This window comes from Rhinatrema bivittatum, chromosome 6 (genome assembly GCF_901001135.1).
Source record: "Rhinatrema bivittatum chromosome 6, aRhiBiv1.1, whole genome shotgun sequence".
Taxonomy (NCBI): Eukaryota; Metazoa; Chordata; class Amphibia; order Gymnophiona; family Rhinatrematidae; genus Rhinatrema; species Rhinatrema bivittatum.
Window position 1 is genome coordinate 253,544,406 of NC_042620.1, and position 21,748 is coordinate 253,566,153.

The window sequence follows — 21,748 nt, forward strand, 5'->3', positions numbered from 1 at the left end:
AGCCGATGACAACTCCTCCTTGAACATTGTCAATGCCAACAATGACTGGGAGGCAGGAGGAGTGGCCACATACTCTTCAGAACTGAGAGGAGGATCAGTGGCTGACAACAGGACTGGTGGACAACATGGAAAATCCCCAGGTTTCTTGGAGGATGAACTCTTCTCACTGCAGAGGTACCTCAGCCGAACCATCCCCGTGCATTGACAGAGACCAATATCAATACTTCTTTGGCTTCCCTCAATGCTCGGCATGGGTCTTTCCCAATACCGAGGACAAAAAGGAGGAAACCAAATCCTTGTTTGACCAAGAGGAGCTGGTCGATGGCCTGTGTCCAGGATCCCTACCAGCCAGCTAAGCAGAGGGAACCAATGTCGCCCCCCCCCCCCAGTGTCAATGGCCCAATGTACACTGATGAAGCTCCCTGGTCTTTTGATGTTAATGCTGATGGAATGGTCTTCCAGCTCCCAAAGAGTTGCTCCATTTTCTATAGTTGGGCTCGGTGTCTTTTGGGGGTCATCTGGGCGCATTTTTGCAGCAACTCCCAACATTATGCGATGCCCCCAAGCAGAGAACACATCTCTCATGGGGATCCATGATAAACATGGTCCTCCCACATCAAGGGCATAGCTGGAAGCCGGTCAACATGTCAACATGAAAGAGATGCTAAAAGAAATTCGACAGCAAGTCCATGAATAGCCAACAGACACAGAGGCACTGCCACTTGGGGGGGGAACTGACCATAAAATGATACTTTGGAAAAAACGATCGAAAAAGCTTAGGGACACAAGGAAGGAGAAGAGCAGGACCTTGTGACGATCAGGCAAGGAATTATTTAAAAAAAAAAAAAAAAGGACAAAAACACCAAGGAAAGAAAGACCACAATCACCGGGCTCCGCAGAAAAAGAAATACTGAAGGGATCCCACATGGCCATATAGCATAATGAATGCATAAGCATGCTTAGTGAGGCACACTCAAAGTTCTAGAAACTTTGAAAACGTTTTTCAGTGCCAGGCTCCACTGCATGATGTCAACCCTTGTGTGAGGATTGCCATCCTGCTTGTCCTCAAAGAAAACATTTACAAAAAACATTATAGCAGTGTGCTATACAGTGCAATTTTTAGGAAGGCATTTATACTGCAGCAAATACATCAGAATTGGAACTGAGGACATTCCTCACTCAAATATTTGATGGGAAGGAACATTGCCTATTATAAATTAATTGGAGGCCCCGTGGAGTTGTTCTTGGGGGGGGGGGGGGGGGCAGCGGATCGGTGCTCCATTGCTGCCAGTCCCGGACTTGGAGTCATCTTTGTCTCCGGGACCGAGTCGGGCTCCTCCTCGGCCCGGCCCTCCCGTGGGAGAGGCTGATGTCAACAGCCTGCTCCCGTCGCGCGGAGATGAGCAAGATCGACTGGCAGTGGCAGCGTTGGGAGGGGCCAGCATGGAGGCACATGCAGAGGGAGCAAACTGCCGGATGAGAGCTGGTTCCTTGTTGAATACATCACCAATAACTTCAACGGTTGGACAAGTTACTATACCGGATTCGGAGTCTCTCAATTTGTTTCTCAGCAATGTGACTTGGATAATACTGTTAATACTTGAAGATTCAAGTGTCTGATGTTAAAATGCAAGTGGAAGTTCTAGAGTCTAAGGGGACAGTTATGCAGAAATCTGTAGACACTATAACGGCTGGATATTTGTTCTTGCAGAACAAAATGGAAAATTTGAAGAACAATGTACGACAGTGTAATCTTAGGATATAGCAAATGTTGCTTACCTGTAACAGGTGTTCTCACAGGACAGCAGGATGTTAGTGCTCACATATGGGTGACATCACAGAATGGAGCCCAATCACGGAACACTTTTGTCAAAGTTTCTAGAACTTTGACTGGCCCCTACTGGGCATGCTCATCATGGCACTAACCCTGCAGCCAGCAAGGGTCCCTCTTCAGTCTTGTTTAAAAGCTACAGGCAGTGCCAAAAAATAAAATAAAAAAACGAACCCAACACAGCGGGGTGGCGGGCGGGTTTCGTGAGGACTAACATCCTGCTGTCCTGTGAGAACACCTGTTACAGGTAAGCAACATTTGCTTTCTCACAGGACAAGCAGGATGGTAGTCCTCACATATGGGTGAGTACCGAGCTGAGGATGTCCGGACAAGCACCAAATGTACCCAAGACATGCAAAAGGCACAATAATTGGGGTAGAATTTGGGGAAGGGCATCCTGAACCCCACCGGGCAGGCGGAAGGGTGTTGGTATGTCACGTCATAAATAAGTTACGCAAAACAGACTGGCCGAAGATGGAGTTGTCTTCCGGCTTTGTCTAGGCAATAGTGGGCTGTAAAAGTATGGCGAGAACTCCAGGTGGCAGCCCTGCAAATGTCAGGAAGCGGCACCGAGCGTAGGTGTGCTACTGAAGTCGCCATGGCCCTCACAGAGTGTGCTTTAACATGGTCTTAAAGTGGAATGCCTGCTTGCTGATAGCAAAAGGAAATGCAATCCGCTAGCCAGGAGGAGAGAGTCTGCTTACCTACTGGCTTCCCCAATTTGTTAGGATGGAAAGAGATAAATAATTGAGTGCTCTTTCTGTGGGCAGCTGTACGATCTAGGTAAAACGCTAGAGCCTGTTTGCAGTCAAGGGTATGCAGAGCCTGCTCTCCTGGATTGGAATGGGGCCTGGGAAAAAAGGTAGGTAGTATAATGGATTGTTTGAGATGAAACTCTGATACTACCTTAGGCAAGAACTTAGGGTGAGTGCGAAGAACCGCCCGGTCCTGCAGGAGTTAGTGTAAGGCGGATAGGTAACCAGGGCCCTGTAACTCACTAACTCTGCAAGCTGAAATGATTGCCAAAAGGAAAATCACCTTCCATGTGAGATAGCGAAGTTCACAGGATTGGAGAGGCTCAAATGGTGGTTTGATGAGCCAACCCAAAACCAGGTTAAGGTCCCAAGAAGGGGTCGGAGGACGCAGTGGAGGCTTGAGGTGAAGCAAGCCCTTCAAGAAGCATGTTACAAGGGGTTGTACTGAGATAGGGACACCCCCGATACCTTTATGGAAGGCGGCTACCGCACTGACGTGCATTCTGATGGAGGAAGTTTTAAGACCTGACTCTGACAAGTGCCAGAGGTAGTCTAGAAACTTCGGGATTGGACAGGTAAAGGGATCAAGGGCCTGAGAAGAGCACCATGACGTGAACCTGTTCCATTTGTAAGAATACAATTTTCTCGTGGAAGGCTTCCATGAAGCAATCAAGACACGGGAGACTGGATCAGAAAGGTTAAGCGGCGGAAGGATTAACCTTTCAACATCCATGCTGACAGGGCTTGCAAATTGGGGTGGTGGAGGCACCCGTCGTTTTGAGTGATTAGAAGCGGGTCTGTTCCCAGAGGAATGTGCCTGCGAATGGAGAGATCCTGAAGTATTGGAAACCACACCTGGCGGGGCCAGTGGGGTGCTATCAGGATCATGGTTCCCTTGTCCTGACGTAACTTCACGAGAGTCTTCGAGAGAAGTGGAAGTGGAGGGAATGCATATAGGAGACTGGTTACCTATGAGAGGGAAAACACGTCTCTTGGGGGATAATGTTGGCTGCGAGTGAGAGAGCAGAAATTGCCTACTTTGCGATTCTGGGGTGATGCAAAGAGGTTTATTTGAGGATAACCCCCATTTTTGGAAGATAGAGTTCGCTACTGAGGGGTTTAGAGACCACTCGTGGGATTGGAAGGTGCGACTCAATTTGTCTGCCAACACGTTGTCCACTCCTGGCAAGTAGGTGGCCCTGAGGTACATCGAGTGGGAGAGGGCCTCTGCCCAAATCTGTGCAGCTTCCTGATACAGAAGTTAGGATCCTGTGCCTCCCTGTTTGTTGATGTACCACATGGCTGTCTGGTTGTCCGCCTGGATCAGGATGACTTGATTGGACAGGCGATCCTGAAATACTCTGAGAGCGTATCGAATTGCTCGTAGTTCCAGGAAATGTATCTGGTGTTTGGCTTCCTCTGGAGACCAAGAACCTTGTGTCTGGAGATCAGCCACATGGGCTCCCCACCCGAAGTAGGAAGCATTGGTGGTTAGAGTTATGTGAGGGTTTGGCGCCTGAAAGAGCAAGCCCTATAGAAGATTGATTTGATTCGTCCACCAGGCGAGAGACAGACGGAGTGAGTTGGTGACGTGGACAATGGTCAACAGGGGCTGAAGGGATTGAGTCCATTGCGACCTTAGGGTCCACTGTATGACTCTCATGGCCAGGCGAGCCATTGGGGTGACCTGAACTGAGGCCGCCATATGTCCTAGGAGAATGAGAAAACGATGAGCAGTCGTCGAGCGTTGAGACTGCAGCTGATGTGGCAGAGACACGAGAGTGAGGGCGCGTTGTCGAGGCAGGAAAGCCTTTGCTTGCAAGGTGTCCAAGTCTGCCCCAATGAACGATAAGGTTTGAGATGGGACTAAACAGAATTTGTCGTAGTTGACTAGAAATCCGAGTGAAATTAGAATGGTTAATGTGAGATGTTGGGATGACAAAGCGGTTTGCTGAGTCGGAGCCCTGATTAACCAATTGTCTAGATAGGGGTAGACGTGAACACCTTGAGTCCTGAGGAAGGCGGCAACCATGACGAGGCATTTTGTTAAGACTCGTGGTGTAGACGCTAGGCCGAATGGAAGCACGCGATACTGATAGTGCTTGGGGCCTACGAGAAACCTCAGGTATTTGCGATGAGATGGAGTTATCGCAATATGAGTGTATGCGTCCTGGATGTCGAGAGAGCAGAGCCAGTCTCCTCTTTGTAGAAGAGGAAGAAAGGAGCCCAAGGTTACCATCTTGAACTTTTCTCTCTGGAGGTACTTGTTGAGGGCTCGTAGATCCAGAATTGGACGAACGCCTCCCGATCTTTTGGGTATTAGAAAGTACCGGGAATAGAACCCGAGACCTTGCTAAGGGAATGATAATGGTTCTATTGCTCTGGATTGGAGTAGGAGGGAGACCTCCTGCTCCAGGAGCAATGAATGGTCGGATGTTTTCCACACCATTAGAGGCGGGGAATCCAGTGGGATGGAGAGAAAATTGAGATGATAGCCCTGAGCAATTACTGCTAGGACCCAGTGGTCCGAAGTGATTGATTGCCATATGTTGTTGAAATGGTATAACCGTCCTCCCACTGGTATGTGTGGTAATGGAATCTGGCTGCTGCTCTCTATGCGCGAGTCAAAAGCCAGAAGCAGGGCCCGGCTGGGGGGCTGTCTGTGGCTTTTGTTTTCGGGTCTGATGAGACTGTGATTTGAGGAATGGTCTCGCAGAACATCTGGCTGCTGGCGGGTAGGACTTCTTTGGTCTGTAGAAAGACGTTTTAGAGTCCTTCCGGAAAGGCTGTTTGGAAGGATAATCCGAAGGTATCAGAGAGAGCTGTTTGAGAGTCTCATGATGGTCCTTTAATTCAGCCACTGTCTTTTGAATCTGCTCGCCAAAGGGATTGTCTCCTATACAGGGAAGGTCAGACAACCTATCTTGGACTTCCAGTCAAAAGTCTGAAGACTTGAGCCAAGCCCATTGTCTCGCTGAAATAGTTGCTGCAGATACTCTGACTGCAGTGTCGAAGATGTCATAACATGATCTGATCTCATGTTTTCCTGCCTCCAAACCCTTGTTAATTAGGGTGTGGAGCTGTTCTGGAAGTGACTGAGGCATGGAGGTTGTCAACTCCTGCATCTTCTTAAAAATGACCGTCATATTGGGTCATACAGAGTTGGTAAGCGGAAATTCGGAGGATCAACATTGATCCTTGAAAGACTCGGCGACCAATGGTATCTAAAAACTTCTGTTCCTTGCCACGGGGAAAGGAAGTGTGAGGTTTTGACCTTTTTGCTCTCTTTTGCGCAGATTCAACCACCACAGATTGGTGATCCAAATAGGTAGAGTCAGTTTTCCTGTGGACTGGTGCAATGGAGCCAGGCTGTTCCCAATTCTTCTTGAGGAGATCGAGAAGAACTTGGTGGATAGGGATGGAGGTGATTTCCTTGGGTGCATCCAGGAATTGAAGCAACTCCATCATTTGATGTCTGTCATCCTGTTCCATTAATAATTGGAAGGGGATCAATTCAGACATTTCCTTCACAAAATTTATGAAAGAAAGGTCCTCTGGATGAGAACGCTTTCTACTCTCAGTGGGTGAAGGAGATGATGGCAAGTCATCTGTGTCTGGTGAGGAATCATCAGTCCAGGTATCAAAAGGGTCAGCACCTGTCCCTCTAGGAACTGGAGAGGGACGGGGGAGTTGGATACCTGAAGGTCCCGGTCTAGGCTCCGAAGGCATCGAAGGAATAACCAGAGACACCGATGAACGCAATGAAGGCCCTGGTGCAGGCATCGAGGGTATTGGTGGATGACTGGATGGCGCCGATGGAGGTATCGGCACCGATCTCGATGGCTGAGGCAGAACTCCTGATGGAGGAATGCGGAACGGTGTTTCACCTCCCGATGATAAAGTAAGCGGGGAGGGCACCGGAGCCATCGGTGACCCAGGGTCCATCGGTGGAAAAGTGGCTATAAGCGCTTCCATTCTCGACAGCAGCAGTGCCAAGGCTGCTGGAACCGGGTCAGTATCCGGTCCCACTATCGGTACCAATGTCGGTGCCGGGGGAACCTGGAGTTGGTGCATCCGCCTTGTCGATGGCCTCCTGAACCATCCAGTCCAGTTCCTCTCGGAGACTTGGAGCAAGCAGCCCCGGCTCCGGAACAGAAGAAGGAGGCAGAGGCATAGCCGGAGGGACCACCGTTAAAGGCGGAGTCGCAGCTCCCAATGCCCTGTAGGGCGAGGAGTACCTCGGTGACCCGGTCGCCGAAAAGGTCGGTGCCTTTTCTGGATGGGGTTTCTTTGACGGCGGCTCAGATGATGGCGAGGTCGATGGTTTCGATGCCGCTGGCGATGTTTCTTTTTATGATCCCCTCGGTCCTGAGGGGGTGAAGAGGGTGTCGAAGGCCGAGAAGTCACCGATCGGTGGTCGATGCTGGCTTGACGGTGCCGGTTCAGATGACGTCTATGCAATGGACGGAGTCGGGGTTTGAGCACGGAAGGGAAGTCCCATCTTCTCCATTCTGGCCTTGCGACCTTTTGGTGTTATTAGGGCACATTTGGTGCAGGTCAAGACATCGTGCTCTCTTCCAAGACACATTACACAGACTTTATGAGGGTCTGTAATGGACATGGTATGAGTACATTCCGGGCACCGACGGAACCCCAACGCCATGGCCATAGAAAAAAATCGAGCCGCGGTACAGTCGACGGCCTGTAGGCCGCGAGGGCCAAACTCGATGGTAATCGACGGAAAACAGGTAAAAACTTACCAGAGTACCGCAGACTGAAAAGGTTAACAGAGGGACCCCTGTGGGGCAATTTAACTTTTAATAATTCCGTGAGGAAAATTCCTGTCAGGAATTCTTGCAGAGCTCCTTAACCGCGTGGCTACTGCTGCGCGGAAAAAAGAAGACTGAAGAAGGACCCTTGCTGGCTGCAGGGTTAGTGCCATGCTGGGCATGCCCAGTAGGGGCCAGTCAAAGTTCTAGAAACTTTGACAAAAGTGTTCCGTGATTGGGCTCCATTCTGTGATGTCATCCATATGTGAGGACTACCATCCTGCTTGTCCTGTGAGAATAAATTTTCCTAAGAAATATTATCTATTAAAGAAAATCTGCTTCCACAGATTTATAAAGCATATTATTTGCCGAATAAAATATCACCACAAGAAGGCAACAGGCCTGCAGATACTGCTCCAGTTGATATATCTCATCTATCCTCTATTTTAGAGAGTTCAAAGGAAGAAGTAACAACATCTTCAACCCTAATTGGCACTTTTGCTCTGGATTCCCACCAGGACTTTGTGTTAAAAATGTTTTTTCGAAATATAGATATAATGTTTCTAGGATATAAAATTAGAATGTTCCCGGATGTTGCTAAAGTAACAGTTAAAAAGAAAGCATTTCTTGATAATGCGCCCTGCAGTACTTAGCTTGGGCACAATTTTTTGGCTATATTAAGCAATCTGGGGTTAAATATGTTTTTTTTGATCCGTCTCAGCTGAATTCTTTTTTGAATGATAGACTTGGACAAGATCCAGCTCCCATTGTAATTGACTCCTAATATTTTGTTCCGACAATAGGATTTAGATAGCTTACAGGTTGGCAAGAGGTGGCTGTTTAATTATGCTTATGTTTCAAAATTTTCTTCACTGAATTTCAATAGGAACACCCTCTGAAGTAGTGGTCAAAAAAGGTATTATTGAGATTATATATACCTTGTTGGTTATTTTCTTTTGTCTCAATTGTATGACTCCCTGTATACCATTTCTTGTCAATTGATTTAACTTGTTAACTGTTTAAAAATGATAAAGAATTAGAAAAAAAATAAATTAGTTGGAGTTACTCAGTGACAAAAAAAAGGAATGTCTGGTCGTTATGAATTATGAATCCCTGAAATATCTGACTGACAAGAATGTTACTTTAATGACAGAACCTTGTTCCCTTACAGTGGCTATATATTTTGAAGTATATAAATCCTAGACTCATTTGTTGATACCTAACTTTACAGATGTAGCCTTTTAAAATAATCAACTGAACCAGATGCAATACCAAAATACTGACTTCTTTTCCAGGGAAGCAATTCGAAGAGTTAACAAGCAATGTCTCAGGACTTCAGAACAAAGTATATGAGAGCAGGCAAAGGACAGACAAGGCAAAGTAATGAGGGTAAGAAAGGACAGCAAAATCTTTGTCCTTGTAACAGACAGGGCTCTGTGCGGTAGTATCTGGCAGTGAGGAAAAGTAAAGATTCTGACTCTGCCTCCATTGATGACTTGGGAACCAGAAACTGTTTCCAGCTGCTGGATCTAGTGTGGCAACTATACTACACAGACTACTGAACTTTGAGAGTGGCAAGCACTATTAGTTTGAGAATATTTGTGAGGCCTTTCAGGGATCTTAAGAGAAAGACATTGGGGGTTTAAACTAGCTGGTTTTTTAGAGCTGCAGTATGGGATTACTGAGTAGAAGAATAGCCAGACCTTGTGCAAACTGATACATGTTAATGGACGCAGAGTGAGTTTTTAGTTCAGAACTGGCAAAGACAATGAATATCCACAACAGCAGCACAACTGGATTGACTTGATAGAAGAGCAAAGATCCCCCAACAGAGCACAAACACAGAACAGTGAACAACTAAATGTCTCCCCATCTTAGAACAGCTAAATCTACCTTCACCTTATGACAGCACAAACCAAACATAATCCAACACTCCAGTTCTCCACAGTTTCAGCATTTAATCCCCCCTTCCCAATAATAAAAATATGCACCACCCTGCAGAGTGCACCTACCTTTGCTGGTTGAGATTGTGAATGATGCATCAAGGCCATCACTGGAAGCCTACGTGAGCAGGGCGAAGGAGAGAGAGGCATCATTCCCTTTACAAAGAGCCACCTGATGCTTAGGTAATGAAACAGTTCACTTGTCTGACATGACCCTTGCTTGTAATGCCTTTACAACTAGTCAATTCTATTGAACAGAAGGGTTTGGGGTGGGAGGGGAGGCAGGATAAAGGGAGAACTTTTTTCATAAATCTAATTTACAAAAATCAAATTGGGACACTTATGGGATTTGTAGGTGCTTTATGCTACTTTAAAGTGTCATACAAGAGATCTCCAATAATTTCAAAAGGTAACACTTATGCAAAAGGCACCTTCTGCAAGACACGACGTTCTATCTGAGGATGCTAACCAGAAACACTAGATCTAACTTCCCAGTACATAACAGTCTGAAACAGAGCAGTGCCATTTTTTTAAAAAATTACTATTCTCTCCTGACCTGGTCTCTTTCTGGCATGCAGTACAGAGATCTGCTGATCTAGTTCAGCGTTTTCATGATCTTTCACCACTATAAAAATGCATAGATCTTACCTTCTCATCTGAGTCACTTTCAGTGTCACACTGCAACCAAAGCAAAGAGAAAGTAAGTTAGTAAGAGAAGGGAAGGAGATTAAAAAAAAAAATTACAAGAAGCTAGAATCATGCCATACACTATTGAGGTTGGGAGGTGAACTGGATACGTTTTTGCAATAGAAAGTCATTTGCTCTACAATATTTCCATGTAATAGACCCTTGAAAGGCATTTGAGGAAAAGTGGTTGTGATTAATGAGCACGCCAAAGCCACTGCATTAGATGATGGCTCAAGACACATTTGCCTAAGGTGAGTTATTCATTGCATTTCTAATACAACAATTTAAACACCCCTTAGCAATTGCTATGTAATAGCTGGAGACTGCCCAGTTATAACTTCCAATATCTGTTATAAATGCAAAGAGGCTAGCTTAACCATATCAACAAGACATGCCCTCTCTGACAGAAAAAGATGCATTCCATGTACAACTGAGCAAGTAGTACAGAAAAAGAGAAGTGACTTACAATGTATCCAGTCTCCAGATGGGAATGAAGAGAGGCCTGGAAAAGAGGAGGTGCATGGGACAGTTAGAGACTGATTGCAAGATGCCCCTACAGCAGCCCAAATGTCTGATCCCAAGAAAGAAGGGAGAATGACAATCACACACCCTTATCAGCAAAGCAGTGTTCTTATGTCTCCCTGCCACCCCCCATAAGCAAGAAACAGGGCACATCTATCCTTAGGGACAAGAACATATGGTTAGCTGCTAGGAGAAGCAATTTCACTGTTGCTACTGACCTACCACTATTCACATAGCCCATTACAAGGAAAGAGAAATATTGTGATATGTATATATTTTACAGTTTTAATTTATCAAATGGTTCCGTTATAAATAAAAATCTGGGAGCCTTTTTCTATTGAGAAATTAGGATCCATGATGGTTACAATGCAAAAATCCATAAATAATCTTACTATAACAGTTCAGGAAGCATTAAAAAAGAACATTTATGTACAAGATGCTTAGGTAATGAAACAGTTCAATTATCTGACATGACCCTTGTTCTAACGCTCGTCGAGCGTGAAGATAGCTCCTAACTGCTTTGGAGACGGAAAAATACTGAGAATCTGCACTTCCTGCAGGGGTATATGCACTAGGTGCTGACGTCAGATTGAAATCTGATCCGTCTCCAACTGCTAGCACGAGTACACTATACCCATTGGTCCTGAGTCCATCTGCTACACGCTAGGAAAATTATTATTAAACTAGAGGTTAGAGAATCATATTGCCCTGGCTTGAGCCATTCACAGAGGGGCACACAGGCAGTATATATTTCACCTGAGGATAACACTACTGGGATTGCCAGAGACAGATATGCTCTGAAGGTACTGACTAAGTTCCAGAGCAATTCTGTCCCTATAAGAAACAATTAGAAATAGCAATCTTATAAATGATCATGGATATGCTATACCAGGCTTGGTGAGGCTACTCTGTGCTTTGCATTTTCTTGTCAGTGGCTCATTTAAAAAAACAGTGGCTGTAGTAGGTGGAATGAACCATTTATCGTTTTAAAGGCATTTCAGTCAGATACTGCAGGCCATGATACAATGGATCAGGGATGTATCCACTGAAGGGTACACAGTGAAAGAAGATATGTGCTTTTTATGAAATAGCTAGCATGTCAATCCTAATGGGTAAAACTGATTGCATCCATGTTGCTCTCACCCCTCTCCAAACATAACATAACAGGACCAAAAAATACCCAAACACCTAACCCACAGATTATGTAGAAACAAAAAGGTAGGTGAATTATTCAGAAACAATATTTAAACTGGTATCATAAAGACCTGTGTTTTAACAGTCAACAAAGGCACAAAGACTAATACAAGTAAAGGAGCAGGTGTAGAAATAATTATACACCAGCTTATGCAATGATTTTTGTTTTTCAATGTTTAAATGTATGCACTTAAAAACTCAGGACAATCTTGGATTCTGTTTGTTGCAGTGTCTTATCAAAAATAATCATTTAAAAAATTTGTTGAATACTAAGCTTGCTCGTAGTAGGGCAGATTTTCAAAGGGGTAGCTTATTAAAAAAATGTTTAGCTATCATGATATAGTCTATATGAGTATAGATATTATGAGCATGTGCATAGAAGGTAAGTTCTGTATCCTCTGTATGAAATGTTCTTCAAGGGTCAATTAGCTGAAGTTCCCTGCAAAGATAGTCCACACCCAATTCAATTTGATTTTTTTTGTGGGGTCTTAGAGGATTTACAGTCCACTAAGGGATTATCCACAACATTGAGTCACCCCCAAGAATTATAGAATAACCATCCCATTGCAAAGATTTTACCAAAATATCACTGAAAAAACTGAGGGAGTACAAGTTAGGGGCATACATACTGACCAAAACAACCTTCATACCGTGTAACACACCCACAACAATATATCACAATGCTTGTCAACCTTGCCCTCAGGAAGACCTAACAATTGGGATAGCAAATGTTGCTTACCTGTAACAGGTGTTCTCACAGGACAGCAGGATGTTAGTCCTCACATATGGGTGACATCATCAGGATGGAGCCCAATCACGGAAAACTTCTGTCAAAGTTTCCAGAACTTTGATTGACCCCTACTGGGCATGCCCAGCATGGCACTAACCCTGCAGCCAGCAGGGGTCCCCCCTTCAGTCTTATTTGATAGCTACAGGCAGTGCCGAAAAAATAAAACAAAACGTTACGAACCCAACACCGCAGGGCGGCGGGCGGGTTTCGTGAGGACTAACATCCTGCTGTCCTGTGAGAACACCTGTTACAGGTAAGCAACATTTGCTTTCTCACAGTACCAAGCTGAGGATGTCCAAACATGCACCAAATACACCCAACGGCGTGCAACAGGCACAACAACTGGGGAGGAATTTGGTAGAGGGCATCCTGAACCCCACCGGGCAGGCGGAAGGGTCTTGGTACGTCACGTTGGAAATAGGTTACGAAGGACAGATTGGCCGAAGATGGAATCCTGTCTTCCGGCTTTGTCCAAGCAATAGTGGCCTGCGAAAGTGTGGAGAGAACTCCAGGTGGCAGCCCTGCAAATGTCAGGAAGCGGCACCGATCTTAGGTGTTCTACTGAAGTCACCATGGCCCTTACAGAGTGTGCTTTAACACAGTCTTGGAAAGGAATGCCTGCTTGCTGATTCAAAAAGATATGCAGTCCGCCAACCAGGAGGAGAGAGTCTGCTTACCCACAGGTTGCCCTAATTTGTTAGGATGGAAAGAGACGAATAACTGAGTGCTCTTCCTGTGGGCAAATGTACAGTCTAGGTAGAACACTAGAGCCCGTTTACAGTCAAGGGTATGCAGAGCCTGTTCCCCTGGGTTGGAGTGGGGCCTGGGAAAGAAGATAGGTAGTATGATGGATTGATTAATGTGAAACTCTGAAAGTACCTTAGGCAAAAACTTAGGGTGTGTGCGGAGTACCGCCCGGTCCTGGAGGAGTTTAGTGTAAGGCGGATAGGTAACTAGGGCCTGTAACTCACTAACCCTGCGAGCTGAAGTGATAGCCAAAAGGAAAATCACTTTCCATGTGAGATATTTTAGGTCACAGGAGTGAAGAGGTTCGAATGGTGGTTTCATGAGCCGCCCGAGAACCAGATAAAGGTCCCAAGAAGGGGCTGGAGGACGTAAAGGTGGCTTGATATGGAGCAAGCCTTTAAGAAAACGAGGGGTTGTACCGATATAGGGACATCCCCAACACCTTTATGGAAGGCAGCTACCACACTGACATGCATTCTAATGGAAGAGGTCTTTAGACCTGATTCCGATAAGTGCCAGAGATAGTCCAAAAATCTTGGGATTGGACAGGAAAAGGGATCAAGGTATTGCAAAGAACACCATGATGTATACCTTTTCCATTTATAGGAATAAGATTTTCTCGTGGAAGGCTTCCGTGAAGCAATCAGGACACGAGAAACCGAATCTGAAAGGTTAAGTGGTTGAAGGATTAACCTTTCAACATCCATGCCGTCAGGGACAAGGCCTGAAGACTGGGATGGCGTAGACATCTGAGTGATCAGAAGCGGGTGCGTTCCCAAGGGAATGTGCCTGCGGATGGAGAGATCCTGGAGTATGGGAAACCACACTTGGCGTGGCCAGTGAGGTGCCATCAGGATCATGGTTCCCTTGTCCTGACGGAGCTTCACGAGAGTCTTCAAGGGAAGAGGAAGTGGAGGGAATGCATAAAGCAGACCGGTTGCCCACGAGTGGGAGAATGCATCTCTGGGCTGAGAGCACTCGCTCCGAATGAGGGAGCAGTAGTTGTCCACTTTGTGGTTCTGAGGGGACGCAAAGAGGTCTATTTGGGGATGACCCCATTGCTGGAAGAGAGAGGTCGCTACCGACGGATTGAGAGACCACTCGTGCGGTTGGAAGACACGACTCAGTTTGTCTGCCAAGACATTGTGCACTCCCGGCAAATAGGTGGCCCTGAGGTACATCGAGTGGGAGAGCGCTTCCGCCCAAATCTGCGCAGCTTCCTGACACAGAAGGAAGGAGCCTGTGCCTCCCTGCTTGTTGATGTACCACATGGTCACCTGGTTGTCCGTCTGAATCAGGATGACGTGATTTGATAGACAATCCTGAAAAGCTCTGAGAGCATATCGCATTGCTCGAAGCTCCAGGAAATTTATTTGGTGTTTGGCTTCCTCTGGAGACCAAAATCCTTGTGACTGTAGATCATTCACATGAGCTCCCCATCCGAGGTTGGAAGCATCGGTGGTGAGAATGAGTTGAGGATCTGGCACTTGAAAGGGCAGTCCCTGGAGGAGATTGTTCTGATCTTTCCACCAGGCGAGCAACAGACGGAGTGCGTCGGTGATGTGGACAATGGTTGACAGAGGATGAGTCGCTTGAATCCATTGTGATCTCAGAGTCCAATGTATTACTCTCATGGCCAGGCAGGCCATTGGTGTGAGATGGACCGAGTAAGCCATGTGTCCGAGAAGGACAAGGAATTGCCGTGCTGTTGCTGTATGCTGAGACTGCAAATGGTGAGCGAGGGACACGAGGGTTTGCACTCGTTGTTGAGGTAGAAAGGCTTTTGCCTGTAAGGTGTCCAAGTCTGCCCCAATGAACGACAAGGTTTGAGATGGGACTAAATAGGATTTCTCGTAATTGACGAGAAATCCTAGAGAAATTAGAGTGTGTAGGGTCAAATCCAGGGACGATCGAGCGGCTTGCTGGGTTGGGGCCCTGATTAACCAGTCATCTAGATAGGGGTAGACATGAACACCTTCTTTCCTGAGAAAGGCTACGACAATCACGAGACATTTGGTAAAGACTCGTGGTGCCGATGCTAGGCGAATGGAAGCACCCGGTATTGATAGTGCTTTGGGCCTACTAAAAACCTGAGGTACTTGCGATGAGCTGGAGCTATCGCAATGTGGGTGTACATGTCCTGGAGGTCCAGAGAGCAGAGCCAGTCTCCTCTTTGTAGAAGAGGTAGAAGCGAGCCCAAGGTTACCATCTTGAACTTTTCCCGCTGGAGGTACTTGTTGAGGGCATGTAGGTCCAGAATTGGACGAAGCCCCCCGGATTTTTGGGGGATCAAAAAGGCCTAGGAATAGAACCCTAGGCCTTTTTGCGAAAGAGGAATGGGTTCTATTGCCCTTAACTGGAGAAGAAGGGAAACCTCCTGCTCCAGAAGGACAGAGTGGTCGTTTACTCTCCACACTTGTAGAGGTGATGATTCTGGTGGAAGAGCAAGAAAGTTCAGGTGGTAACCCTGAGCAATGATTGTTAGCACCCATTGGTCAGTAGTGATTGATTGCCACATGCCGTGAAAGTGGCACAATCGACCTCCCACTGGTATGCCTGGCAGAGGAATCAGGCTGCTGCTCTCCAAGGGAAAGTCAAAAACCTGAAGCAGGCCCCGGCTGGGGAGCTGCATGTGGCTTTTGCTTCCGGGGCTGACAAGGCTGAGATTTTTGATAAGGCCTCATAACTCGGGACCTTGTTGGTGGAGGATAGTACTTCCTTGGGCGGAAGAATGACTTCTTAGAGTCCTTCCTGAAGGGCTGTCTAGAAGGGAAGTCAGAAGGTATCGATGAGAGCTGTTTGAGGGTCTCATGATGGTCCTTTAATTCAGCCACTATTTGTTGAATCTGTTCACTGAACAGATTATCTCCTATACAGGGCAGGTCAGAGAGCCTGTCTTGTACTTCTGGGCGAAGGTCAGAAGACTTGAGCCAGGCCCAGCGTCTTGCCGAAATGGCAGCTGCAGACACTCTAGTGGAGGTGTCGAAGATATCGTAAGCTGTTCTTATCTCATGCTTTCCTGCCTCAAATCCCTTGTTGACAAGGATTTGAAGATGTTTTTGGAATTGGTCAGGCAGGGTTTCAGAGAAGTCCTGTATTTGCTTGAAAATGACCCTGTTGTATTGGGTCATGTACAGCTGGTAAGAAGCAATCCTGGAGATGAGCACGGCCCCTTGGAACACTCGTCGATCAATATTGTCTAGGAACTTGTGTTCCTTGACAGGAGGGGTAGAGGAGTGAGGCTTCGTCCTTTTTGCTTTCTTTTGAGCTGATTCTACCATAACTGAGTGGTGGTCGAGCTGAGATTTTTGAAAGCCAGGGGCTGACTGTACTAGATAGGTAGTGTCAGCCTTTCTGTGTACTGGGGCAATGGATCCAGGGTTTTCCAAGTTCTTTTTGAGGAGGTCAAGAAGAACTTGATGAATGGGAATAGAAGTGATAACGTTAGGGGCATCCAGGAACTGGAGAAGCTCCATCATCTGGTGCCTATCATCTTGCTCCGTCTGAAGCTGAAAAGGGACCAATTCCGACATTTCCTTCACAAAATTAATGAAAGAGAGGTCCTCTGGAGGAGACCGCTTTCTACTTTCAGTAGGAGAGGGAGGTGAAGGTAAGTCATCGGTGTCTGTGGAAGTATCATCACCCCAGGTGTCATAAGGATCAGCAAGCTGACCTGTAGGATGAGAAGGGGGTTGGTTACCTGAAGGGCCCGGCTGAGGCTCCGAGAAAATCGAAGGAATCACCGGGGGCACCATGGACACCCTGGAGGTATCGGTGCCGGCATCGATGGCGCCGATGTGCGTATCGTCCCCGATGAATGAATTGGTGGCGAGGGACGACATGGCATCGATGTCTGAGGCAATACCCCCGAAGGAGGAATGCGGAACGGTGTTTCTCCTCCCCGATGAAGCTGTCATCGGGGAGCGCACCGGAGCCATCGGAGACCCGGGAATCACCGGTGGAAGGGCAGTCATGAGCGCCTCCATCCGGGAGAGCAGCGGTGCCAGCGCTGCTGAAATTGGGTCGGTGACTGGTTCCACTCTCGGTGCCGGAGGAACCTGGAGTCGTTGCATCGCCTTGTCGATGGTCTCCTGGACCAGCCGGTCCAGTTCTTCCCGGAGACCTGGGGCAATCAGCCTCGGCTCCTTGACGGAAGAGGGAGGCTGAGGCACAGTCGGAGGGACCACCTTTACAGGCGGAATCGCGACTCCCAAACCCCGATTGGGTGAGGGTGGCCTCGATGTCCCGGTTGCAGGAGTGGTCGTTGCCGTTCCTGGACGGGGCTTCTTCGATGGTGGCTTGGACGGTGGCAAAGTCGATGATTTCGCTCCCTCGACGGTCCGAGACTTACGATGCTGATGGCGATGTTTCTCCCTACGATCACCTCGATCTTGAGGGGGAGAAACTGGAGTTGATGGCAGTGAAGACGTCGATGGCGGGCAGTCACCGGACAGTTGTTGATGCTGGTGCGACTTCGACGGTGCCGGTTCCGATGACGTCGATGCGATGGACGGCGTCGGGGTGTGAGCACGGAAAAGGAGTCCCATCTTCTCCATTCTGGCTTTGCGACCTTTTGGTGTCATGAGGGCACATTTGGTGCAAGTCAGGACATCATGCTCACGGCCTAAACACATTACGCAGACTCCATGAGGGTCTGTGATAGACATGGTGCGAGTACAATCTGGGCACCGACGAAACCCCGACGCCAGGGCCATAGAAAAATCGAGCCGCGGTACGGTCGACGGCCTGTAGGCCGCGAGGGCCAAACTCGACGTAATCGACGAAAAACGGTGAAAAACGGTGAAAAACTTACTGGAGTACCGCAGCCTGAGAAAAGTTAGAGGAGGAACCCCTGTGGGGCAATTTAATTTTAATTAACTCCGTGAGGAAAATTCCTGTCAGGAATCTCTTCAGAGCTCCTAAACCGTGAGGCTACTGCTGCGCGGAAAAAAGAAGACTGAAGGGGGACCCCTGCTGGCTGCAGGGTTAGTGCCATGCTGGGCATGCCCAGTAGGGGCCAGTCAAAGTTCTGGAAACTTTGACAGAAGTTTTCCGTGATTGGGCTCCATCCTGATGTCACCCATATGTGAGGACTACCATCCTGCTTGTCCTGTGAGAAAACTACTGACCAATCTCTAACGTAACATTCTTTGCGAAAATTCTTAAAAAGGCAGTTCTCTCCTAATTAGAGTCTCAGCTAGAAGACAAAAAAAACCCTATCCCCTAACCAATTTGGTTTCAGGAAAAATCGCTCAACAGAAACTCTTCTACAATCCATAATAAACCCTATACTGTGGGGCTTCGACTGTAATGAATCATACTGCCTAGTACTGATCAACTTAACAGTTGCCTTCGACACTGTTGACCATCTTCTATGCCACCAGCTGAGAAACATAGGGATTGAGGGAAATGTACTAAAATGGTTCACCTCTTTCCTCATTGACAGATCTTTCCAAGTAAAACTAGATAATCACTTATCTGACACATTCCAGTGCACAACTGGTGTCCCACAGGGTTCAACGCTATCAGCAACCCTATTTAATATCTACATGCTGCCTTTGTGCAAATTAACTGACCTTGGAATAAACTTCTTTTTATATGCAGATGACCTGCAATTCTGTATCCCTCTAACAAATTCTTTTGAGAAAACAGCATCACTTATTTCTGAATATATGATCACCATAAAAGATTAACTTGCACAAATTAAACTCTCAATGAACCCGAAAAAAAACTAATTTGGCAGAGCCGAAACCCATTAAAATCTACTCCACCCAGTATTGATCTTGAAAATTGCCAACTAATTCCAGCAACTCAGGTAAGAAATCTTGGTGTCCAAGACAATGAAAACAACTATGAAGGCCCACATTAGCAAACTGATCAAATCTGGTTTCTACAAACTATGAATCCTGAGCAGACTGAAACCTCTAGTAAGGACTTCAAAACCGTGTTACAATCTCCCTACTTCTAGGACTACCGGCTATTCATCTTAAAGTACTACAACTACTGCAAAATGCTGCAAGACTACTGACCGGAAAAAGAAAATACGACCACATCACCCCAACCCTGATGGCACTGCATTGGCTACCTGTTCAGTCGAGAATAATATACAAAGTTCTAACAATAATATACAACAACATGAATCCAAACAATGACTTGATGGGAACAACATTTAAACCACATATTCCCACTCGAGCTCTTAGATCTCAGAACAAAGGCCTGCTGGAAATCCCGACCATAAAAAACTCATTTAACACAAACAAGAGACAAGAGTGATATCAATTGCAGGCCCAATGCTATGGAACTCAATGCCAGAGAATCTTCGAACAATAACAGACATTGAGAAATTTAAGAATGAACTGAAAACTTGGCTGTTCGATAATGCCTACACTCTTGACTGGTATAACCAATTCCCCCTCAATCTGATAACCAACTATATCCTGCACATTACCCCATACTCTCAACCCACCCCGGTAATGATTACAAATGCATCTATGTCTGTCTTTGAAATACACCCTTAAATATGGAATGTTTACCTTGAATGTTTTCCTGTATGTATGCCTACCTTTGTACCTCATCCTTTGTCTGTGTCAAACCTGTACACCATTATGAACTAGTGATTCTCACATGGAATGACGGTATATAAAACACAAATAAATAAATATACCTCCCATTGATATCCTTTAAGTTCTTTTCACATTGAAACTAAACATTCTTATGAAGCAATGTTGCCACTCCATGTTGACTGGAAGTGAAAGATGAATGATAACTGTGACCCACCCACTCAAGCTCGAGTTTCTTGTGCTCCTTATCCTCCAGGTGAGTTTCCTGTACAAATGTTATTAATAAATTATGTTTGTGCTGGTCAGTGAGCAATTTCTTGTATTTAATAGGAGAATACAACCCATTAAAATTTAATGTATAAAAAGTTAAATTGTGCATAGTTGTTAACAGCACATATCAAATTGACAGATAAGGGTTATAATCAAGGGCATGGAGTCCCCCAGCCCAGACCCCAGCCCCATATTAACTGCCAGTTAAAAACAGAAAGGCTCCATCCAATGACAAATTTCACACACATTAACAGCCACAACATAATCACACAAGCTTGTTTATTCCAAAACGTAGACCAATCGTGGCCCTTAGTCCCAAAATGTCCTTCCATGGTCAAGTCTGAGCAAACTCTGCGAATGATGGTCAATCCCCAACGATCGGAATCTGGAAACCGCACCAGGAACTCGGGGGCTCCGAGGGTCGTCTTGTACTTTCAGCTGCAGCAAATCCACCACCAGAAAAAGCCAAAAGAGCCTCACACTCACTGAAACCATTATCATGCGTGCTTTTGGCTCTAGCAATTAAACAGCAAAAGACTCCAAAAACCTAAACCCCAAAGAGTCATTTTTTCCTCCTGCAGGCTGAGTTTCTCCGACATCCCCCTCTTTTGTCTGTTCAGATTCCACGGAATTCACCTATTTCAAATAGTCTATATAAGTATTATAAACCCTCTATTTCAAACTTTTTTTTGCACTGGGTGTAAAAATTAGGCGATGGATGAAAACAGATGAGCAACAACCCCCATATGAGCTCAGAGCTGTGATGTCCACTCAGCACAGCTTCATCAACGGAAGTCCAACTCTCCACCTCTTTCAATAGGAAGAAACACCTTCACCTGAAATGAGCCTGTCTGTGCTCCTGTGAACTGAATACTTTGAGATGGGACCAAATTGGACTTGGGAAAATTTATGAAGAATCCCAGGGACTGGAGAAGGCGGATGGTTGCTTTGAGGGACCTCAGAACTCTTACCAGAGATGGACCCATCACCAACCGACCCCAGGTATAGGAAAATGCCAGGGGTGGCTAACTCCGGTCCTCAAGAGCCACAAACAGGCCTGGTTTTCAGGATATCCACAGTGAATATGCATATGAGAAATTTGCATCCACCCTTTATTGTATGCAAATATATCTCATGCATATTCATTGTGGATATCCTGAAAACCAGGCCTATTTGTGGCTCTTGAGGATCAAAGTTGACCACCTCTGGAATACGCAGACTCCCTGCCAATGTGCAGCCATGACAGCCACAAATTTTATGAACACTCTTAAGGCCACAAGAAGATCAATAGGAAGCAAGTTGTACTAATAGTACACATCCTTCACTACCATCTGAGTGGGAGGAATGAAGATGTGAGAATAAGCATCTTTCAGATCCCAGATGAACATGGTAATGGTAGATAAAAGACCAAAATGAACCATCCAGTCTACCCAGCAAGGTGTTTAAGGATATCACCGCAATTCTTCCCATAGATCAGTCCCATGAAAAAAAAATGTATCATAGATTACCCCAATGCTTCACTTCCATTCTTTTGCTACATTCTCTTTGTGTTTATTCCACACCCTTTTGAATTCTGTTTCTGGTATTTTTTTTTGTCTTCACCACTTCTTTTGGGAGGGCATGTGTTGGAGTAATTTTTTTTTTGTTACTTTTGCTGAGGATGTATATAGAGGATAGGCC

At 46.2% G+C, this 21,748-nt stretch overlaps 1 protein-coding gene across 5 annotated transcripts in view; it reads right to left on the reverse strand.

The window, feature by feature from the left end:
- FBRS (fibrosin) overlaps nt 1–21,748 on the reverse strand; it is a 274,396-nt gene that overhangs the window by 161,113 nt on the left and 91,535 nt on the right. For all 5 annotated transcript variants that reach the window (XM_029606818.1, XM_029606819.1, XM_029606817.1 and 2 more), the window contains 3 exons: nt 10,452–10,487; nt 9,947–9,976; nt 9,368–9,416 (listed from right to left, as the gene is read on the reverse strand). In XM_029606818.1, coding sequence (XP_029462678.1) covers nt 9,368–9,416; nt 9,947–9,976; nt 10,452–10,487 — 115 coding nt within the window. The remainder of the gene's footprint in view (nt 1–9,367; nt 9,417–9,946; nt 9,977–10,451; nt 10,488–21,748) is intronic.